General features: G+C 36.3%; 1 protein-coding gene across 1 annotated transcript in view; it reads left to right on the top strand.

Moving 5' to 3' along the window:
* ERC2 (ELKS/RAB6-interacting/CAST family member 2) overlaps positions 1-19,322 on the top strand; it is a 999,532-nt gene that overhangs the window by 328,320 nt on the left and 651,890 nt on the right. Inside the window, exon 8 of the mRNA XM_043441970.1 lies at positions 1,900-2,067. Coding sequence (XP_043297905.1) covers positions 1,900-2,067 — 168 coding nt within the window. The remainder of the gene's footprint in view (positions 1-1,899; positions 2,068-19,322) is intronic.

The following is a 19,322-nucleotide window of genomic DNA, read 5'->3' as shown; positions in this document are numbered from 1 at the left end:
AACACATTGTACAAACAGTAACTTGATTTAATCTTGAAGATATTAGATTGAGTAGAAAAAAAGCAAAAAGCTAAAGAAGAAAAAAAACAGTGCAAATAAAGTTAAAAACCATGCGAAATTAAATAGTGTAGAATTTACAGGTGCAAAAAAACAAGTTAAGCTTGAAAGACAAATAAGAAAAGGATGAACACAAAATTTAGGGTGGTGATTGTTTCAAGGGAGGGAAAGGAAATAGAAATGGGTTGGGATATGGGTAGTTCTAGTGATTTTTTAAGTAATTGAATAATGGATGTTTCTTGTATTTTAATATTTTATGTATTTTTGATGTTCTTTTTTATCTTTTTAATATGTAATGTTAGAAAAAAGATCCCTCAATGCTTACTTTTTGGGGTGAGGATTCTCTTCTGTCGAATGATGCTCCTGAATGATCATTTCTGTTGTGTAGTATCAGAGAAGGTCTAGGTTCTGTCTTGGGTAATTACCTTTGTTAGCTCCCTGTTGACCCTTCTGAGGACCATGGTCAGTAGACCTTATTTTTTCTTGGATGAGTTGTGGGTTTGGCCAGGAAGCCTTTATTCCCTTGTGAACCTTGGTTCTCAGTGGTGTGGAAGATAGAAAGCATCTTGTGGACTTTACCTTTCCTGTTTTCTATTGTCAGTCGCCTCTGAAGAGCCTCCCCAGACCCCTAAGACTAAGTGACTCCCAAGGCCGTATTTTTAAGCTCATGGTCTGCCATGTTGGATTAATGATCACTAGCCCTTGAAAATTTAAGAGAATTGAGCAACTCCTGCAGCTCAATTCCAGAAAAATAAATGACCCAATCAAAAAATGGGCCAGAGAACTAAACAGACATTTCTCCAAAGAAGACATACAGATGGCTAACAAACACATGAAAAGGTGCTCAACATCACTCATTATTAGAGAAATGCAAATCAAAACCACAATGAGGTACCATTACACACCAGTCAGGATGGCTGCTATCCAAAAGTCTACAAGCAATAAATGCTGGAGAGGCTGTGGAGAAAAGGGAACCCTCTTACACTGTTGGTGGGAATGCAAACTAGTACAGCCACTATGGAACAAGTGTGGAGATTTCTTAAAAACTGGAAATAGAACTGCCATATGACCCAGCAATCCCCACTTCTGGGCATACACACTGAGGAAACCAGATCTGAAAGAGACACGTGCACCCCAATGTTCATCGCAGCACTGTTTATAATAGCCAGACATGGAAGCAACTAGATGCCCATCAGCAGATGAATGGATAAGGAAGCTGTGGTACATATACACCATGGAATATTACTCAGCCATTAAAAAGAATTCATTTGAATCAGTATGAGATGGATGAAACTGGAGCCCATTATACAGAGTGAAGTAAGCCAGAAAGATAAAGAACATTACAGCATACTAACACATATATATGGAATTTAGAAAGATGGTAACGATAACCCTATATGCAAAACAGAAAAAGAGACACAGAAATACAGAACAGACTTTTGAACTCTGTGGGAGAAGGTGAGGGTGGGATGTTTCAAAAGAACAGCATGTATACTATCTATGGTGAAACAGATCACCAGCCCAGGTGGGATGCATGAGACAAGTGCTCGGGCCTGGTGCACTGGGAAGACCCAGAGGAATCGGGTGGAGAGGGAGATGGGAGGGGGGATCGGGATGGGGAATACGTGTAAATCTATGGCTGATTCATATCAATGTATGACAAAACCCACTGAAATGTTGTGAAGTAATTAGCCTCCAACTAATAAAAAAAAAAAAATTAAAAAAAAAAAAAAGAAAAAAAAAGAAAAAAAAAAAAAGAAAATTTAAGAGAATTGAGTAGTCCTCAAAGGTAAAGAGAAGGAGCTGTGGCTTATAATTTTTTGTAATTTCATTGTTTTACAGATTGATCAGCTGAAGCAGGAGCTTTCAAAGAAAGAGTCAGAACTTCTTGCCTTACAAACAAAGCTTGAAACTCTTAGCAATCAGAATTCAGATTGCAAGCAACACATTGAAGTGCTTAAAGAGTCACTTACTGCCAAAGAACAGAGAGCTGCCATTCTTCAGACTGAGGTAAGGTACTGTTTCAGGACAGTAGACATTGAATTGACAGCAAATATCCTACCCAAACAGCTTTCATTAGAAGACTCCCTTATCCAAATCCTTGGGGCCAGATACATCTTGGATATCAGATATCTTGGGGATTTTGGAAAGGTAAGATCTGTTGCTTGTATCACAGATTGTTTAACACTCCCAGTGGGGCTGCAGCAATATCCCATAAATAAATATATGAATAATTATGCAGAGAAAAATTTTTTTACACTTAAGTAGACTAATTAAAGTATATATAAGAAACCTCCTATTGATTTGTGTTAGGTTGTGCCACCAAAGGAGTTTGCTTCACAGTTTGCTTTTCTTCTTTTTTTTTTTTCATTTTTTGTAGTTTTATTTTTGGATGTTGGAACCACAGATAATGATTGTACCTTAAATGGTTTCATTTTATCAAAAATCATAAAAGCATCAGAATGTCCTCTACCTTCCTGTACTGTGCGTATCTGTGTAGGCTTCACTCCTGGCACCCTTACGTTTCTTACTTCCTAAAGAGAGTCCTCAGATTTCAAGAGTATTCTACCCTTTGAAGAAAGTTGATACTGTTTCAACTTATTCACACAGTTTCTTAAATGAAATGTGATTTTTTATTTTTATTTCTTATTCATACTTAGGAAAAAAAAAAGCTAAATCCTTGTTGGTATCCTACTTTCTTGCTTCTTCTCCTTGAATTATACCTTTGGGTCTGCTAAGAAATGCAAAACACAAGTTATTATGTAAATAAAACAGTTACTAGAATATAAATTATTACATGGAGTCAATAACAGAGAATACAGTGAATCTCCCTCATTTTTGTGTTGAGGCACTGTTTTACATGGATTACTTTAGAAGGCAATCTACTTGAGTTGCATGTTGTTTCTTGTGCTCTTGAAGCCATGTCTTTGCATGTATACATTTTGGGGTCTTTGGGGAAGTTTGGATTTTCTGTAGGAATTACTGGGGCCATAAAGTAGATCTGTGCCCTCAGTCAAGGTGCAGGAAAATGTACAGAGGAGAAAGGAAACAGGTTCCAGGTTGGATAGGTCTTGGCATGGACCTGATCGGTCTATGCACTTCATTGGTCAATAGGCAGTTAATTGGTAGCTTCAAGCTAAAACTGTCATTTTGGCCTCAATGATGTAGGTATTTTACAGTTAAGAAATATCATTTTTAGTTGTGTACAGTTCGACTGTAATGTAGAAGCTTGGATATTTAAATTTTTAAGGCATAAATGAACTATACCTTAATTGAAGGTTGACTTGTATAATATTTGAGGAAACAGCAGTGAATAGCAGTGAACTTAGAACTATGCTGTCTAATACTATACTATATTAGTATATATTATTATATATATATATAGTAATATATAGTATATATTATTACTGTATAGTATAATATATACTATAGAACTGTGCTATTTAATCCTATAAAACTATGCTAATACTATATTAGTATATATTATTATATATATAGTAATATATAGTATATATACACCTTATACTATATATATAGTATACTATATATAGTAATATATAGTATATATTATTACTATATAGTATAATATATACTATAGAACTATGCTATCTAATCCTATAAAACTATGCTGTCTAATACAATAGCCACCAGGCACATGGGTCTATTCAAATCTAGATTAATTAAAGTGCAGTTAAATTTAGACTGTAGCTTCTCAGTCACACTAGCCACTTTTCATGTATTTAGTAGTAGTCATATGTAGTTAGAGACTAGTGTATGGGACAGCACAGCTATAGAACATTTCCATGTAGCACTTGTCTATTGGCTTATTGGGACAAATCCTGCCCTCTGCCTGACTTTATAAAGTTTTATTAGAACACAACCATACTCTTTCATCTATGTGCTGTCTTTGGTTGCTTTTGTGCTGAAAATATTTACTCTCTGGTCCTTTACAGAAAAAGTCTGCCATTTATGGTGTGTGATTTCTTGGTGAGAGGATTGATTGGGAATTTGCATGCCTGGCTTGTCTCCTCTCTAACAGTCTTACTCTGAACAGGGCCAGATTTGCTAACCTCCTTTCTATGATCACAAGCTTTTCTTTAAAGTGGTTGTTCACACAGCAACAGATTGCATCACAGTTGCCTCACATTGACAGTAACACTATCACTACTAATGAAGTTACTGTTGCTGTGTATTGGGTAGAAGGAAACTTAAGACGCAAGGCAGTCTGTTGAGATATGGCCCGGGCTTCTTGATAGTTCCCCTCCAGGAGGAAAGATTGAGAAAAGTCAGCTTAGAAAAACTTACTGTCTTCCTTTCACTGCCTTGTACTGATGAGTGCTCTATTCCCCAGCCTCTTTCCCTTTTCTTATTCTGTCCCCTTGTTTTTTGCATCTCTCGAATTAATGTAGTTCAAATTAGACCTATATATATTTCATGAAAAAGACAGTGGTGACATTACCTGGATAGCTTCCATCCCACATTCAATAATTAAAATGACCCAATAAAGAGACGGCACTTTGAAGTAGAAAAAATTATTCTCCGTGTGTAGAGAAAGTGAGATGATTTTCTGGTTTTCTCCTTTGAAGTTGCGAGTGTGAGATTAATGATTTTATCAGCTGGAAACATACAAGGAATTTTCTTTTGCCTTTTTTCTTTTTTTAAAGTCTTCGTAAATGGAAATGGAAACAGTTATTTAATGGTATCCATCTCTTAGAGGAAGCAATTTAGGTTGAAATTAGCTCTAATTGTTGGATCATAGGCAAAGGATTTTTGGCAGCCCGGTAAAGTACATTAAAGTGATTTTCCTGCTTCTTGGCAAAACAGAGGAAAATAAGAGTCTCCCTACCTAATGTGGGTTAATGGGTGAGTATTCAGTAGGTAAGATGTTTCCTTGTGCCCTACAAGGAAAGAACTGAGTTTACATTCCTGCGAAAGGTATGGTTTTCATCCTTAGAAGAGGTTATAAGTGATAGCTCCTTCCAGGTAGATGCCTGAGTCTTTACTGAACGCCCTTGCCGAAACAGAAGACGACTTTCTCTAGAATGGGAAGAGGCCTTCTGGCACTCTGGAAAACCTGTGCCATTAGCTATCTTTGGCTTCTCTTTTAGAATATGGTGAAAGTGACAGATGACACTGACTCAACAGTTCATCTCTGTGAGGAAGGCTTTTAACACCATGCAATTTGCATTTGGGAGGTGGTAGGTTGAAGGGTGGGACAAGGGGGGAGGCAAGTTGTCTGGGTTTGTGGCTATGTGGCTTGGCTCCTGGATAGATTTGTTTTAACTTGTACAGATGCCCAGATGCTCTTTGACATGTGTGCAGTAAATCAATAGAATAATAATTACACACATACAGAGACACCACATAGCTCTTAACATAGCATTTTACTTTTTAAAATAGCTTCAAAGAACCCTAACGCCAAGTATCTTATTTTGCTACTTCCCTTGATGTTTTCCACGTACTAATTTACCCTTATCAACCAACACATTAATTTCATGTGCATAGAGATAATAATAAATTGACTTTAGTGCCTTGACTTTTATGAATTTCAATGAATAATTGCCAACATATCCAGAAATTAGATAGAAGAAAGGCCTAGCTATTATTTTATCATCTGAAGGAAAATGTGATATGAAAAAGCAGCATTTAGAAGTGGGAGATGTGTGCACATGCCTTAATCTCCCCATTTAATCACTGTGACGTAAACAAGACTTAAATTTCTGAGCCCCCACATCTTGCTTGTAAAACAGCAGTGTTGTGCCCACTCGACATGTCCATGTGAGAATGTTTAGATTCTTCTAAAGGGTTTTAACTATCAGTTGTGTTGACTATCATCATTGCTGTGATTTTTATCTCTACTGTATATCAGGATATTTGGGGAAAACTCTCCACCTCACTTCTCCTCTTACCATCCATTCTGTGTGTTCTACCCTTGTGGGTCTCCTTTGAATTTTTGGTGTCTGCTTTTATTGAGTTCAGACTTTTATATTTCAATTGAGTCACTTTTTTATGTCTTAGAATGATGCAGAGAAATGAAGATACTATGAAAATGCCATCTATTTTGCTCTGGCTTCAAATTAAAAGATGTCTTTGTGTTTTCTTGCAAGTACACTTTGCCCCAGCCCAGCATAATTCCCAAACTGCCAAGCATGATGTCTCTTCTGTATGTTTTCTGGAAGATACGTTATATGATAGTGGTATGTGATGGTTGCTTTTATACTCATTTCTGTTCCAAGTAGTTAGGGAAACCTTCTACTGGTCTAAAAGAAAACACTTGAAAACCTGTGAATTAAAAAATGTATGGGTTTAGTGTTGAGAAGGTGAACGGCAACACATGCAGGTTAGGTTAGTGGCAGCTCCTTGGCAAAGATCCATAACATTTTTGATTTTGGTTTTTAAATGTCATCAATATAAGAAAATGTCATGCAGTCTGTTGGTTCACTCCTCAGAAAATTAACCTCAGCACATGAATACTTATATTCACATGCCATAACATATATACTTTTAGGTAGTTTACATATACCCTGAAGCATTTCCAAGAGTTTCACATTAAAGATCCCTGCCCTATGGATTTCGTGAATTTTTCATTCAACATATATATTTTGAATGACTACTATGTGCCACATTTGGTTCCTGCCTTTATTGAGTCAACATTATAGTGGGTATATGGATATATGATAGAGATCTGATCAGAATACCTTGACCACTCACTGAATCCATTATCACTGGTTGGTAATAATCCCACACAAAATCTTAATTGGACTTCATCTCTCTTTGCTTTTTTAAAAGCAGAGAAAAGGAAACGAAGAAGCTAGAAATAAATGTTTAGCTCCTTTGGTGACTGAAGTATGCAAGGTATATGAATATAGCCATTTATATCTCTTGTAATTTAAGGCTAATATTGCTAAAGGTTCCCTCCTGATTCAGTGGTAAGGAATTCGCCTGCCAATGCAGGAGATGTTACTTTGATCCCTGGGTTGGGAAGATCTCCTGGGGAAGGGAATGGCTACCCACTCCAGTATTCCTAAGGTGATTACACTGTTAATGTTAAGATTTTATGTTTGATTTACACTGATCCTCTGGTTCTCCTTGAGAAAAGGAATTATATTTATAAACTTACAGATTATTTCAGGAGTTACTGCATCTACTTAGAAATGCTTCAGTCAGCTATACTTTAGATAGACCCTCCCCTCAACTTGTCTGAACAAGCAGCATATTATTTGAAAATATTTTATTAAGCATCAATGATGCACAAGGTGTTGGACAATGTGGGATCCATAATCTCAGAGGATACTGGTCTTGAATTTAGTAATTTAATTACATTGCTCAAATGTCTACTAAGTACAAGACATGCCTGCTCTCTTGACTTCAAAAAACTGTGGCTGTTTTTCATGCAATATGTTATTTTAAACTTGACTTACAACTTGTGAATTTGGTATTGTTGTCCCCATTTTTTAAGACTAGGAAATAGAGGTTCAGAGAGAATATGTATCTTGTTCAAGGTCACAGAACAGGGAGTGACAGACTTGGATTCTCAAGTTCTAAAACTCTTACCTAGAAATCTAACACTTTTCAAGAGTCCCAGTGGACCAAGGGCTTTCTTTGTGTTAAGGAAGTGATGTACATTATCTCATTTAATATTCATGGCAAAGGTTATGCCAGATTTTATAATTCTGTATTTAATAGGGAGGTTCACTAGGGATTCAAGAATGCTCACCAGATACAACCCTACACTGTCTATGAATAAGGATAAGAGTGAATAACTCCGAGACTGTAAGTTCTTACAGTAACATTGTGGCTGTAGCAGTAGCACTGTGGGTGTATTAATGAGGGATGTTGTCCAAACGTTAGGGAGGATACCATTTTTATGAAGTCTAGAATTCCAGTATATTGAGAAGAATGTATTGTTTATTATTTAATTTTTATTTCTTTAAAAATGTTTAGGATTGTGCATATATGTACATATTCACACATGCATTCACCCTTTGTAGGAAAAAAAAAGGAATGGACAACAGTATCTTACTGTGTTTTATTTTTGTTAGAGTCTCAGGTGATCTTTAAATGGTCTATGATACACATACTGTACATTTGTAGTATAAAAATTAAATGCATTCTTAAGAGAAATGGTGATGATAATTTCTTTAGGGAGTTTGTACAAGGTACTGGTGGAGGAGGAGGTGCTTTTTAAGCCCATGGCAGCATTTTTTGTTCCTCTGAGTCATGGATTCAGTGTGATAACACAGCTAGTGGAGCTGTCAGTTTTCATGATGAATCATAAAACCAAGCTTTTGACTCTGAAAATGTTGTTTTATGGAGAAAAGACACATTTTATGAGTCCTTGTTTCTGGGGTTTTTTTCTCATTGAAATGGCTCCTCCACCCTACTTCAAGGTGAGGCCAGGACTCCCGGTTATAAAGGTCACACTGACAAGGAGTTGGGAATGCTTTATGGTGTCCAGGGGCTGTGGGACAAGATGCATTCACATAAGGCTTTGCAAACTGTTCATATACTTGAGGAACTACTCCTTCTTCTAAACTCACACATGTTGACAAAAGGAGTTTTTTAAATGACTGGAAATCGTATTTTCCACAGTATGTAAGATGGGATTTACAAAGAGTGCTCCTTTACTTTTAAAAAATAATTACAGTTTTCTTTTTTACCTCTTGCCCCTGTTGACTGGCAAGCAGTAAAGTCCTTTTTAATCACTTTAGCCCAGCTTTCAAACGATAATATTAGAATTGTCCTTTTTGAGATAGACTTTTGTTTAATGCCCTTCATAATCACAGCGTTTAAAAGTGAATTGTTTTTTTCAAAAAGTTAGTAGCAAATGATGGAACCAACTTTTAAGACTGTCAAAACACCCCAGTGCCAAATCAGGGTGCATTGTATCACTTTTAAGACTTTCAAGGAATGTCTTTAAAATTAATAAATGAAAGAGGTTGGTGAAAAAATATACAAAACAAAATCCTGGTGTCACTTGTATTTTTCATTCTAATCCCATCGTTGGCTTCACATTTTAAAATGTTTTTATTTGACCAGGAAAGGCATCATTTGAAATTTTTATTGATAACACTCTTAACTTCAAGAAAAAGACATAAACCTGCAAAGCTATAACTATCATGGTGGCCACAATTGGGAGGTCTGCAAAATAGTTTATTACCAGTAGGAAAAAAATCTTGGGAACCACAGTCATTATAGGGGTCACCACCTCTGCTACGTGCATTTTATTTTTTTCCCCCTTTTCATTTTGAGGGTATGTATGATGGCAGTGCCAAACTACACACATTCCCCTCCCCTAATGTCTGTGGGCTTTGTTTTGATTCTCTCTTTATTAATGATGTGAAAACTTTGGGGTCACACAAAAATGAGCCAGGGTCAGCCTTTGGGGGCCCCAGAATGCTGAAAATGTCTTGGTATCTAGCTAGTAAAGACATTGTTTAAAGGAGCTAGGTTTCACTTCAGATTTTTAGCTGTTCTGCAGATTTTAGATACCTGGGTACACTTTGCAAGTCAGTCTCCTACTCTTGCTTTCTTAAGGTGAAAAAGGAAAGACTTGCGGTGAAGTAATTAAAATGTGTCCTGGTTGTTGGCTGCAGTTCTGTGACTTTTTTTGAGGGGTCCTGCTAAAGGATGGTACAGGTAGTTACAAGCATTCTTTTATTCCATAGGTCCAGAGCCCAGTGCTTTTGTTATCATTGTTCAGGCTTTCAGAAAATGCCATATTTAACACCTTGTTAGTATAAAATTGCTTTTGACTTCATAAACACAGGTGTTCAGTTTGAATCTTAATCAACTGTGAAATAGGTAGATGTCTAAAAGGAAATTCTATAAATTGTGAACATGACTCTGTCAGCACACTAAATGGATTAGGAAAATTCATTGTCTGCCGTGTAATTGAACACCAGTGTGATGCGTGGACAAGAATTAGTCTTGAAAAGCCAATAAAATGGAGGAAAAAAGCAGAGCCCAGGAGATGTTGATTGTGTGGGTTCCCCCCACCACAAATGAACGCTGGTGCAGAAGAACTTGGACATCAGAATGGCTATTTAGAGGACGGCCAAGAAGGAATACATATGAGCAGACAACACAGAATTTATAGAGTAAAACCACAAGCACCTTATTTTCCATTGTACTAAAATAATGATATTTTACAGTACCATTTTATATGTAATTCTGCTTTCAATTTTATATTGTTACTGCAGCTCAAATCTCATTATAAATGTTCCAACAAAAATCCCTTTTTAATCAAAAACTTTCCAATCCTTAGCCCATTGTCAACTTACTTTGAACAACGTATTTTTCTAGTGAAGCAAAGGAATTTGGCCCTTCTATCTGAGCTCATTGGGATGTTATTTGAACTGTGTGGCTCAACATGTAATTAAGATAACTGATTCATTTTAATTTCTGTATTACATCCCTTCATAATGTGTATCCATTTTGGGGGGGGGGTATAGAGATACAGGGTCAGAGCCATTTATATTCTTTGAAAGAAAAGCAATAGATCAGTAGTGCTTTTTATTTCTATTTTATAAAAGATGTCTATACTATATTAAGCTGCAACTTAAAGTGACAATATACAAGTAGTTAATCATCTGTGAGAGAGTACATGTCCATGGTAAGTGCTACCTACTGGTGAATGGTTTGCAGGAAAAAAAGAATATATTTATGTCATGTCTGTGGGAAGCTGAAAATTGCCACTTTAGAAAAGGAGATGACAGAATTTAGGAGGAGGAAAATCCAACCAAACTCTCACTGACCTCCAAGCTCACTTTCTTTCTTTTTTTTGGTATAAATTTTATGGAAAACAGAATTTATTAAGTACTTCCATTTATTTTTTTTCCTTTTGGAATCACCATTTGGAAATAACCAGTGTACATTGTGATTAAGTTCTCCCTGACACTGGACCCACATTTGTAACACTTGCCTCCATTCCTCTGGAAAAAGGATAACATTTGCTGTGGTTGGGCTTCTTTATGTGTGTATTTACATATCAAACCAAAATGTAAAGAGTGAAGTTAAATTGCAGGGCTTCTGCAAGAATCTTTTACCCATTCTCATATGAATTTTATTCTTTTTAAATTAAATACAGATATTTATTCTATACAGACATATATTTCACCCTTCTTGTTTTATTTTTTTAAAAAGGGGAGAATACAACTTGAGGTAATAAGTTGTGTGGGGGAGGATCATTTTAACTCTAGAAATTTGTTTCTAGAAGCATTTCTTTCTTGAAGTGTGTGAAATTTATTTTTTTGCATGTATTTTTTTATTATTTAAAATTTTCAATGTAAGGGATTTATCAAATCCTTATTAATAGAATAATATTCGGCCTCTACAATACTACTTGGCAGTTGTTAATTTGAAACTGGACAGATCGTAAGTTCTATTGTTAAGATCTTGTGAAATGTGAAGGGAAGAAGAAGACCCAGCTCCTCGCTTACTGAATGTGACTGCTTGGCTAGTGCCAGCAAAGCTGGGTGTCAGAGGGTTGGTTCTCCATGGCTATGACCACCTTTGGCAACTCTTGTGAGAGTAGTTGAAGAAAAAGGGAAACGCATGACTAGGAGAATTGCTTAGGACTGCCAGAGATCTAGACATTAGGGTTTGTCAACTCTTCTACCTCACTCCCATCCAAAGTTGAAAAATACATTTATGGAAAGATGTACATGAGTTTTAAAGATTTAATTTGGAAAAATTTAATCATATTTGTTTTTTGCTGTGTGTATGTGTGTGTGTTGTGTGTATGTGTTAGAAGAAACAGAACACTAAGGTATGGAAGCTAGATAAATAGCATCATTTTGGCAACCTTCTTTGTTGGATCTTCTGTAGATTAAATAAGCCTACTAAATTAAATGCCTTTTGTGGGTTAGGTGTAGTGCTAAATGCCAGGAATACAAAAATGAACAAGAGATAAATGTTCTCGGCATTACCACTCATAATATGATTATTGAGAAATATTTAAGTTTTTTTTTTTTTATTTCTTTTTGTCCTTGAGTATCCACTAGGGTTGACTCATGGAAAATACAGTCCAGTGAGCTGTTAGTTGCTTATCAGAGCAATCCATAAAGACTTTGGGCGTGTAACAGGGCCTCTGAGGAAGACCATGGAAGTAACTAACCAGAAGGAGAACTTGTCTCTATGGTCAGAGCCTTTTTCATTTATAGATCTTTAAATTTTCAAGTGTCACTTTCTTGGACAAAGTTTATAATGTAGGTTGTATAGTACACAAAAATACAGTCTTATTCCTCAGAGACATTGTGGCCTAGCTGGAGTTTTCATTACTGTGCTGCATGCACTTAAGTATTTATTTTAACCCTTTGTTAACCTAATATTTATAAAGAAGGAAAACATCACCACAACATAAATTTATTGAAGAAAGGGATGTTTTGACTTATTGTCTGAAGTATCTGAGCTCTGAGAGTAGTGCCTGGCACAATGTAGGGACTGCAAAAATATTTGTTGAATCTATTATTGATCTTTGGCATTACTGGAAGTGTAGTGGGAGGATTAGATGAGATATTGCATCATGGTAGCAATGGAAATATTCCTTTTTAGGTGATGCTTTAATATTAGTATTATGAGAAAACATGAATTAACTCTTCTGTAACTTTGTTATGGGGAAAATATTCCTAACTATGAATCAAGATCTGCTAGTAGCAAAAATATGTAAGATTGATAAGCTTGATGACATGAAATAAAGAATTTGTGCCTGGCAAAAATTATCATAGAGTAAAAGACAAGTAACAACTTGAGCAATATACTTGCTAGTTATGCTGCAAAAAGAGGGTTTTTATCTTTAATAAAGTTTTTATAAACAACCCTAGGGACCAATAACCTATAGAACCAAAGGGTAGTAATATATAGATAGAACGATGGTCATAATATTATAGGTTATACACAGAAAAGTAGAAGTGAGTAGTCCTTAATTTATGATGCTCAACCTGATACATAAGAGAAATGCATATTAAAACTACACTGAAAAATGATTGCTCATTTGTTAGATTAGCAAAAATTCCAAGATTTGAAATATATGCTACTTATTGGTGGGGAAAAACTAGCCTTACAGTACCACTGCTCTTAGGAATGCAAAATGGTACATCCCCTTTCAGAGAGGAATTTGCCAACATCTAGCAGTTCACACAAGTTTGCCTTTGACTCAGAAATCCCAATCCTAGGAGTAGATTCCAAAGATACACTGACAAAATTACAGAACAGCCAAGATTTTTCATTACAATATCATCTGTAATAGTAAAAGACTAGAAACCAACATGTCTGTCAGAATGGGACTTACTGAGTAAGTCACTGTGATCCGCAAATGGATTACTATGTAGCTGTGTAAAAGATGAAGAATATCTCTATATATTGATATGGAGTGACCTGTTGGATATATGGTGAGGTGGAAAAAAAATAGATTGCTGAAAAGTGTATAAACCTGCTATTAACCTAAGAGATTGAAGAAATGCACATGTATGTATAAATATATGTATGAATATATATATATATATATATATATATATATTTGTTTAGATTAAAAAAAAAATGGTGGACAAACCATAATATTGAAAAACAAATTTGAGGGGTTTTGTTAATAGAATGAATGAACATGGAGAGAGAACTTAGACTTCTTTGCATATAGTTTGTATTGTAGGTTTTACTTTGAAACTGTATTTTACATAATTAAAAAACAAAATTAAATCCAAAAAAGGCAGTTTCTGAAAAGTTAAAGGAAAATGAAACAAATGAACCAGTTTACTAATGTGAGTGGTGTTATCCCCACACAGTGAGGATCTATTCCAGGTGACTATAAAATACAGTACTTTGAGTAACATCTCTAGTGAAATACTGTATAGTTCCAGACAAAAAAAACTACATAGAATCTTAAACTTTTTTCAATGATTATATTATTGGTTGTAGTGCATATTATTTATTATAGGAAATTATTTATTCTAAGACAAGTGTGTGCAAAGAATGGGGTAAAACAAATGAGTGTTTCTTTTGGCATCATTAAGAGCTTGGATTTTCAGAACTTGGGAGGAAGAAGATACAGATGTGAGATTGATGAAGTTAAGTAAAAATACTGTAGTCCTGTGATGTGTGTTTTAAAAAATCTATATCAGTATATCAATATCTATGTAACTTATCTGTATCGGTTATATCCTAGCTGTGTCCCTGCAAAGTCCTAGAAATAAGGATCCATCTCTGGTAGTGATAGCCTTTCCAAGCATCATATTCGCTGTTTTCCCACTACAGGCGTCTGTGGAAATGGATAAGTCTGTGCCTGGGAGAGGAAATGGTGAAATCTTGTCATTTTAGAAAGTAGTGAAAAAAACAAAAGTTAGTGTCTCAGTCATGTTCGACTCTTTGTGACCCCGTGGACCCTAGCCCACCAGGCTCCTCGGTCCATGGGATTTTCCAGGCAAGAATTCTGGAGTGGATTCATTCCCTTCTCCAGGGAATCTTCCTGACCCAGGGTCTCCTGCATTACAGGCAGATTCTTTACCACTGAGCTGCCAGGGAAGAGTAAGGAAAGTAGGGAAGCTCTCAAAGATTTATCAGTTCATTTCATTCACTCAGTTGTGTCCGGCTCTTTGCAACCTCATGGACTGCAGCACAACAGGCGTCCCTGTCCATCACCAACTCCCAGAGTTTATTCAAACTCATGTCCCTTGAGTCAGTGATGCCATCCATTCATCTCATCCTCTGTCATCCCTTTCTCTTCCCGCCTTCAATCTTTCCCAGCATCAGGGTCTTTTCAAATGAGTCAGCCGTTCGCATCAGGTGGCCAAAGTATTGGAGTTTCAGCTTCAGCATCAGTCCTTCCAATGAATATTCAGGGCTGGTTTCCTTTAGGATGGACTGGTTGGATCTCCTTGCAATCCAAGGGACTCTCCAGAGTCTTCTTCAACACCACAGTTCAAAAGCATCAATTCTTTGGCACTCAGTCTTCTGTTATGGTCCAACTCTCACATCCATACATGACTACTGGAAAAACCACAACTTTAACTAGACGGACCTTTGTTGGCAAAGTAATATCTCTGCTTTTTAATATGCTGTCTAGGTTGGTCATAACTTTTCTTCCAAGGAGCAAGTGTTTTTTAATTTCAGGCCTGCAGTCACCATCTGCAGTGATTTTGAAGCCCAAAAAAATAGTCTGTCACTGTTTCCACTGTTTCCCCATCTATTTGCCATGAAGTAATGGGACCAGATGCCATGATCTTAGTTTTCTGAATGCTGAGCTTTAAGCCAACTTTTTCACTCTCCTTTTTCACTTTCATCAAGAGGTTCTTTAGTTTTTCTTCATTTTCTGCCATAAGGGTGGTGTCATCTGCATATCTAAAGTATTGGTATTTCTCTCAGCAATCTTGATTCTGGCTTGTGTTTCATCCAGTCCAGCATTTCTCATGATGTACTCTGCATATAAGTTAAATAAGCAGGGTGACAATATACAGCCTTGATGTACTCCTTTCCTGATTTGGAACCAGTCTGTTGTTCCATGTCCAGTTCTAATGTTGCTTCCTGACCTGCATACAGATTTCTCAGGAGGCAGGTCAGGTGGTCTGGTATTTCTATCTCTCGAAAAATTTTCCACAGTTTGTTGTGATCCATACAGTCAAAGGCTTTGGCATAATCAATAAATCAGAAGTAGACGTTTTTCTGGAACTCTCTTGCTTTTTTGATTATCCAACGGATGTTAGCAATTTGATCTCTCGTTCCTCTGCCTTTTCTAAATCCAGCTTGAAGATCTGGAATTTCATCGTTCATGTACTGTTGAAGCCTGACTTGGAGAATTTTGACAATTACTTTACTAGTGTGTGAGATGATTTCATTTGTGCGGTAGTTTGAGCATGCTTTGGCATTGCCTTTCTTTGGGGTTGGAATGAAAACTGACCTTTTCCAGTCCTATGGCCACTGCTGAGTTTTCCAAATTTGTTGGCATATTGAATGCAACACTTTTGTAGCATCATCTTTTAGGATTTGAAAAGCTCAACTGGAACTCCATCACCTCCACTAGCTTTCTTCATGGTGATGCTTCCTGAGGTCCACTTGACTTTGAACCCCAGGATGTCTGGCTCTAGGTGATTGATCACACCATCATGATTATCTGGGTTGTGAAGATCTTTTTTGTATAGTTCTTCTGTGTATGCTTGCCACCTCTTCTTAATATCTTCTGCTTCTGTTAAGTTCATACCATTTCTGTCTTTTATTGTGCCCATCTTTGCATGAAAAGTTCCCTTGGTATCTCTGATTTTCTTAAAGAGATTTCTATTCTTTCCCATTCTATTGTTTTCCTCTGTTTCTTTGCATTGATCACTGAGGAATGCTTTCTATCTCTCCTTGCTATTCTTTGGAACTCTGCATTCAAATAGGTATATCTTTCCTTCTCTCCTTTGCCTTTCACTTCTCTTCTTTTCATTGATAAGACACATCAAAAGGAGTTAGGGGCAAATTTTTAAAAAAATGTGCCCACTGAACAAAGAATATGAGCTTTAATAGTACATGACATATGCTTCATTCAGTCCCTGAGTTCAGGATGAGTACTATTTAAAAAAACTTTTTTATTTTTGTAGATTCTATTTTTGTAGACTTTATTTTTGAAACTGGCAATAAATGGAAAGAAATGAGTCCTCATTATAACTTACTTATATAAATGCTACCTCAGGGTAGCAAAGAGTTGCAGCAGAGAAGATTGTCTTTGTAGAAATATTCCAGCTAATAAATGAAGAAAGAATGCTAGACTCTCACCATTTTGCAACCTCTAATGATTTCATGGATCTGGGGATTGAGCATTAATGGATGCCACATCAAATACTGCATGCTTCCTGATAGAAGCCAGTGAAACAGTTTTGCTCGAAAAGTCCAACCTGAAACTTACTGGAAATACAGAGGACAGAGAGGAACTTAGCAAACAATGCCAAGGGATTCAGTGAGCAGGCTTCCCACCGTGGGAAATTTGAAGAATAGGATAGATGACTCCGTGCAGTTTTTTGTTTTTGAGTTTTTAGAAACAACCATGAGTTTTCAAGGAAAAGAGACATAGGTAGCGAGGGAAATCATTGATTAAAAAACTTGAGACCAGTGAACCAATTATAATGTATGAACCTTATTTAGATCCTGATTCAAATAAACAAAATGGTAAAATTATGAGCCAACTAGGGAAATTTGAAGATTGAACTGATGATAGTAAGGAGTCACTGGTAAACTTGTCTTAGGTGTGATAACATTTTTTTAAAAAACATAGACTGCTTATCTTTTAAGGACACATATTAAAATATTTACAAATGAAATGATATAATACCTGGGGTTTGGTTTAAAATAATCAAGGGCCTGGGAAGGGAAGGAGGTGAGGTCATAGGCAAAACAAGAGTACCCAGGAGTGGATGCTTGTTGAAGTGGGAAATGAGTACCTGCAGATTCATTATACTGTTCTCTGTACTTTTGCATGTTTGATATTTACATACAAAAACACTGAAAATAAAATGAAAATATGTGAGTCAGTGGCTTGAATTTCATTCCCAGTGACACGAAGATGCCACAAGATGTCTCCCATCTACCTATTTTGGGACTTTATGTTCTCATATTTACAGATGCTGTTGCAGTTAAATTATTCTAAGTTTGATTGGTGACCCTGAAGATGATTTCAGACCTTTTATCAAATCAACTGAAGTATACTCTTCAGAGGGAGAAAGTCTTGTTTTAACTTTTTGTAATTTTTCTAGGCCTTTGTTTTTATGAGATGGCATTTTGGCTGTAAAAGACTTAGAAGAAAGCATTGGGAAATCTGATAGGTAAGCTAAATTGGTTGGGCTTTTTATGTTGAAGCTTTTGGAAATCTTTTTTCAATCTGGCCAGTCACCATGAGACTTTGCAGCTGGCTGATGTCAGGGGCCTGCTGATGACTCACTCATTTTAGGCAGGGTCAGTCCTTGATAACTTCCTTGGAAATGGCTTGGGCTGCCAGGCACAGACCGTGGCCACATGATTTTTGCTTGACATCATTTCTTTTACCCACATTGGTGGGTATCAGTTATCACAGGATCTAATTTCTATTTTACTCTCAGTCTAGAAATTTAGAAGACTTTATTTTTGCCTCTTTGAATTCTTGTATTAATCTTATAATCTGGCTGTTTTCTGATTGGTAAAACAAAAGTCTGACTCAGGGAATTCTAAATATTTATCTTACGTGTTATAGAAAGAGAAAGTATATAAAAGATGAGATACAGGTAGCAGAACCTTGTTAGTTTTATTCTTTCTCCATGCTGATTTTTTAAAAATCTTGGATAGTACGAAAGGAGCAGCACTGTCAGTAGGGACTTGCTGGAGTGTGCCAGTGTGTGTTTTGTAAATTGAGTTTATCTAAATTCCAGTCTAGAAGAAGCAAGCCAGTTTCTCTAGTCTTTTTCTAGAAAGTGAATTTTAAAGTAATACCACATGTTGGATGAAATACAATCGCGCTAAGATCAAGATACCTTAAGGTACTATAGAGTGAATTTGCAAACATAAGAAAGGGATGCTCATTAATTTGTGGAATATTTGAGAGAAAATTAGGACATGGTAGATTTGAAAATAGTTCATTTGTCCAGTTAACAGGACTTGTACAGGTAAGTTCCTGGCAAGCTCATTTTCAGTTCTCTCTTTTTGGACATGTTTCTCGTCTTCACTTTCCGCATATCTTTGGGTACTGACAGACATCTATTTGTGCCCATAGTCTCTGGATTATGTGGCCTTGGTCACTTTTTCTGCTGTCTCTCGGAACAGTATTAAACATTGATATTCTAGAATTGTTCTCTAATTTGACTGTACATTTGCTGAGGTTGGAGCTAGCTTGTCTTACATTTTATCTCCTTTTGTAATGTTTAGTTTTGCTCATGTCCCTCTCCTTCGATACTGTGGTTTATCGCAAAGAATCTTTATAAGTTTTAGAAACGTTTCAGAGCCCTGCATTGACTGACCATTGTAGGAAAGTGGATTCAGCTTTGCATTTATTTTCATTTTTATAATACTTTGCTATAATGCCAGTCATTTAGAAATAAATTACCACACAAAGCCTTATCCTAGGCATTGTACTATCTATAACCTGGAATTTGTATTTCAAGTTAGGAAGATTTACAGACACTGTATTTATTGGCAAACTACTGCTTTATACTAATGATTAACAAAATTAAAGTGCTTTTCCCTTAGATGATTATGAATAAAGAATCTGTGTGCAGTGCAGGAGACCGGGGATCGGGAAGATCCTCTGGAGAAGGGCATGGCAAACCACTCCA

This window comes from Cervus canadensis, chromosome 22 (genome assembly GCF_019320065.1).
Source record: "Cervus canadensis isolate Bull #8, Minnesota chromosome 22, ASM1932006v1, whole genome shotgun sequence".
NCBI lineage: Eukaryota > Metazoa > Chordata > Mammalia > Artiodactyla > Cervidae > Cervus > Cervus canadensis.
Note: the sequence above shows the minus strand (reverse complement) of the source record. Positions and strands in the feature narration are given on the sequence as shown.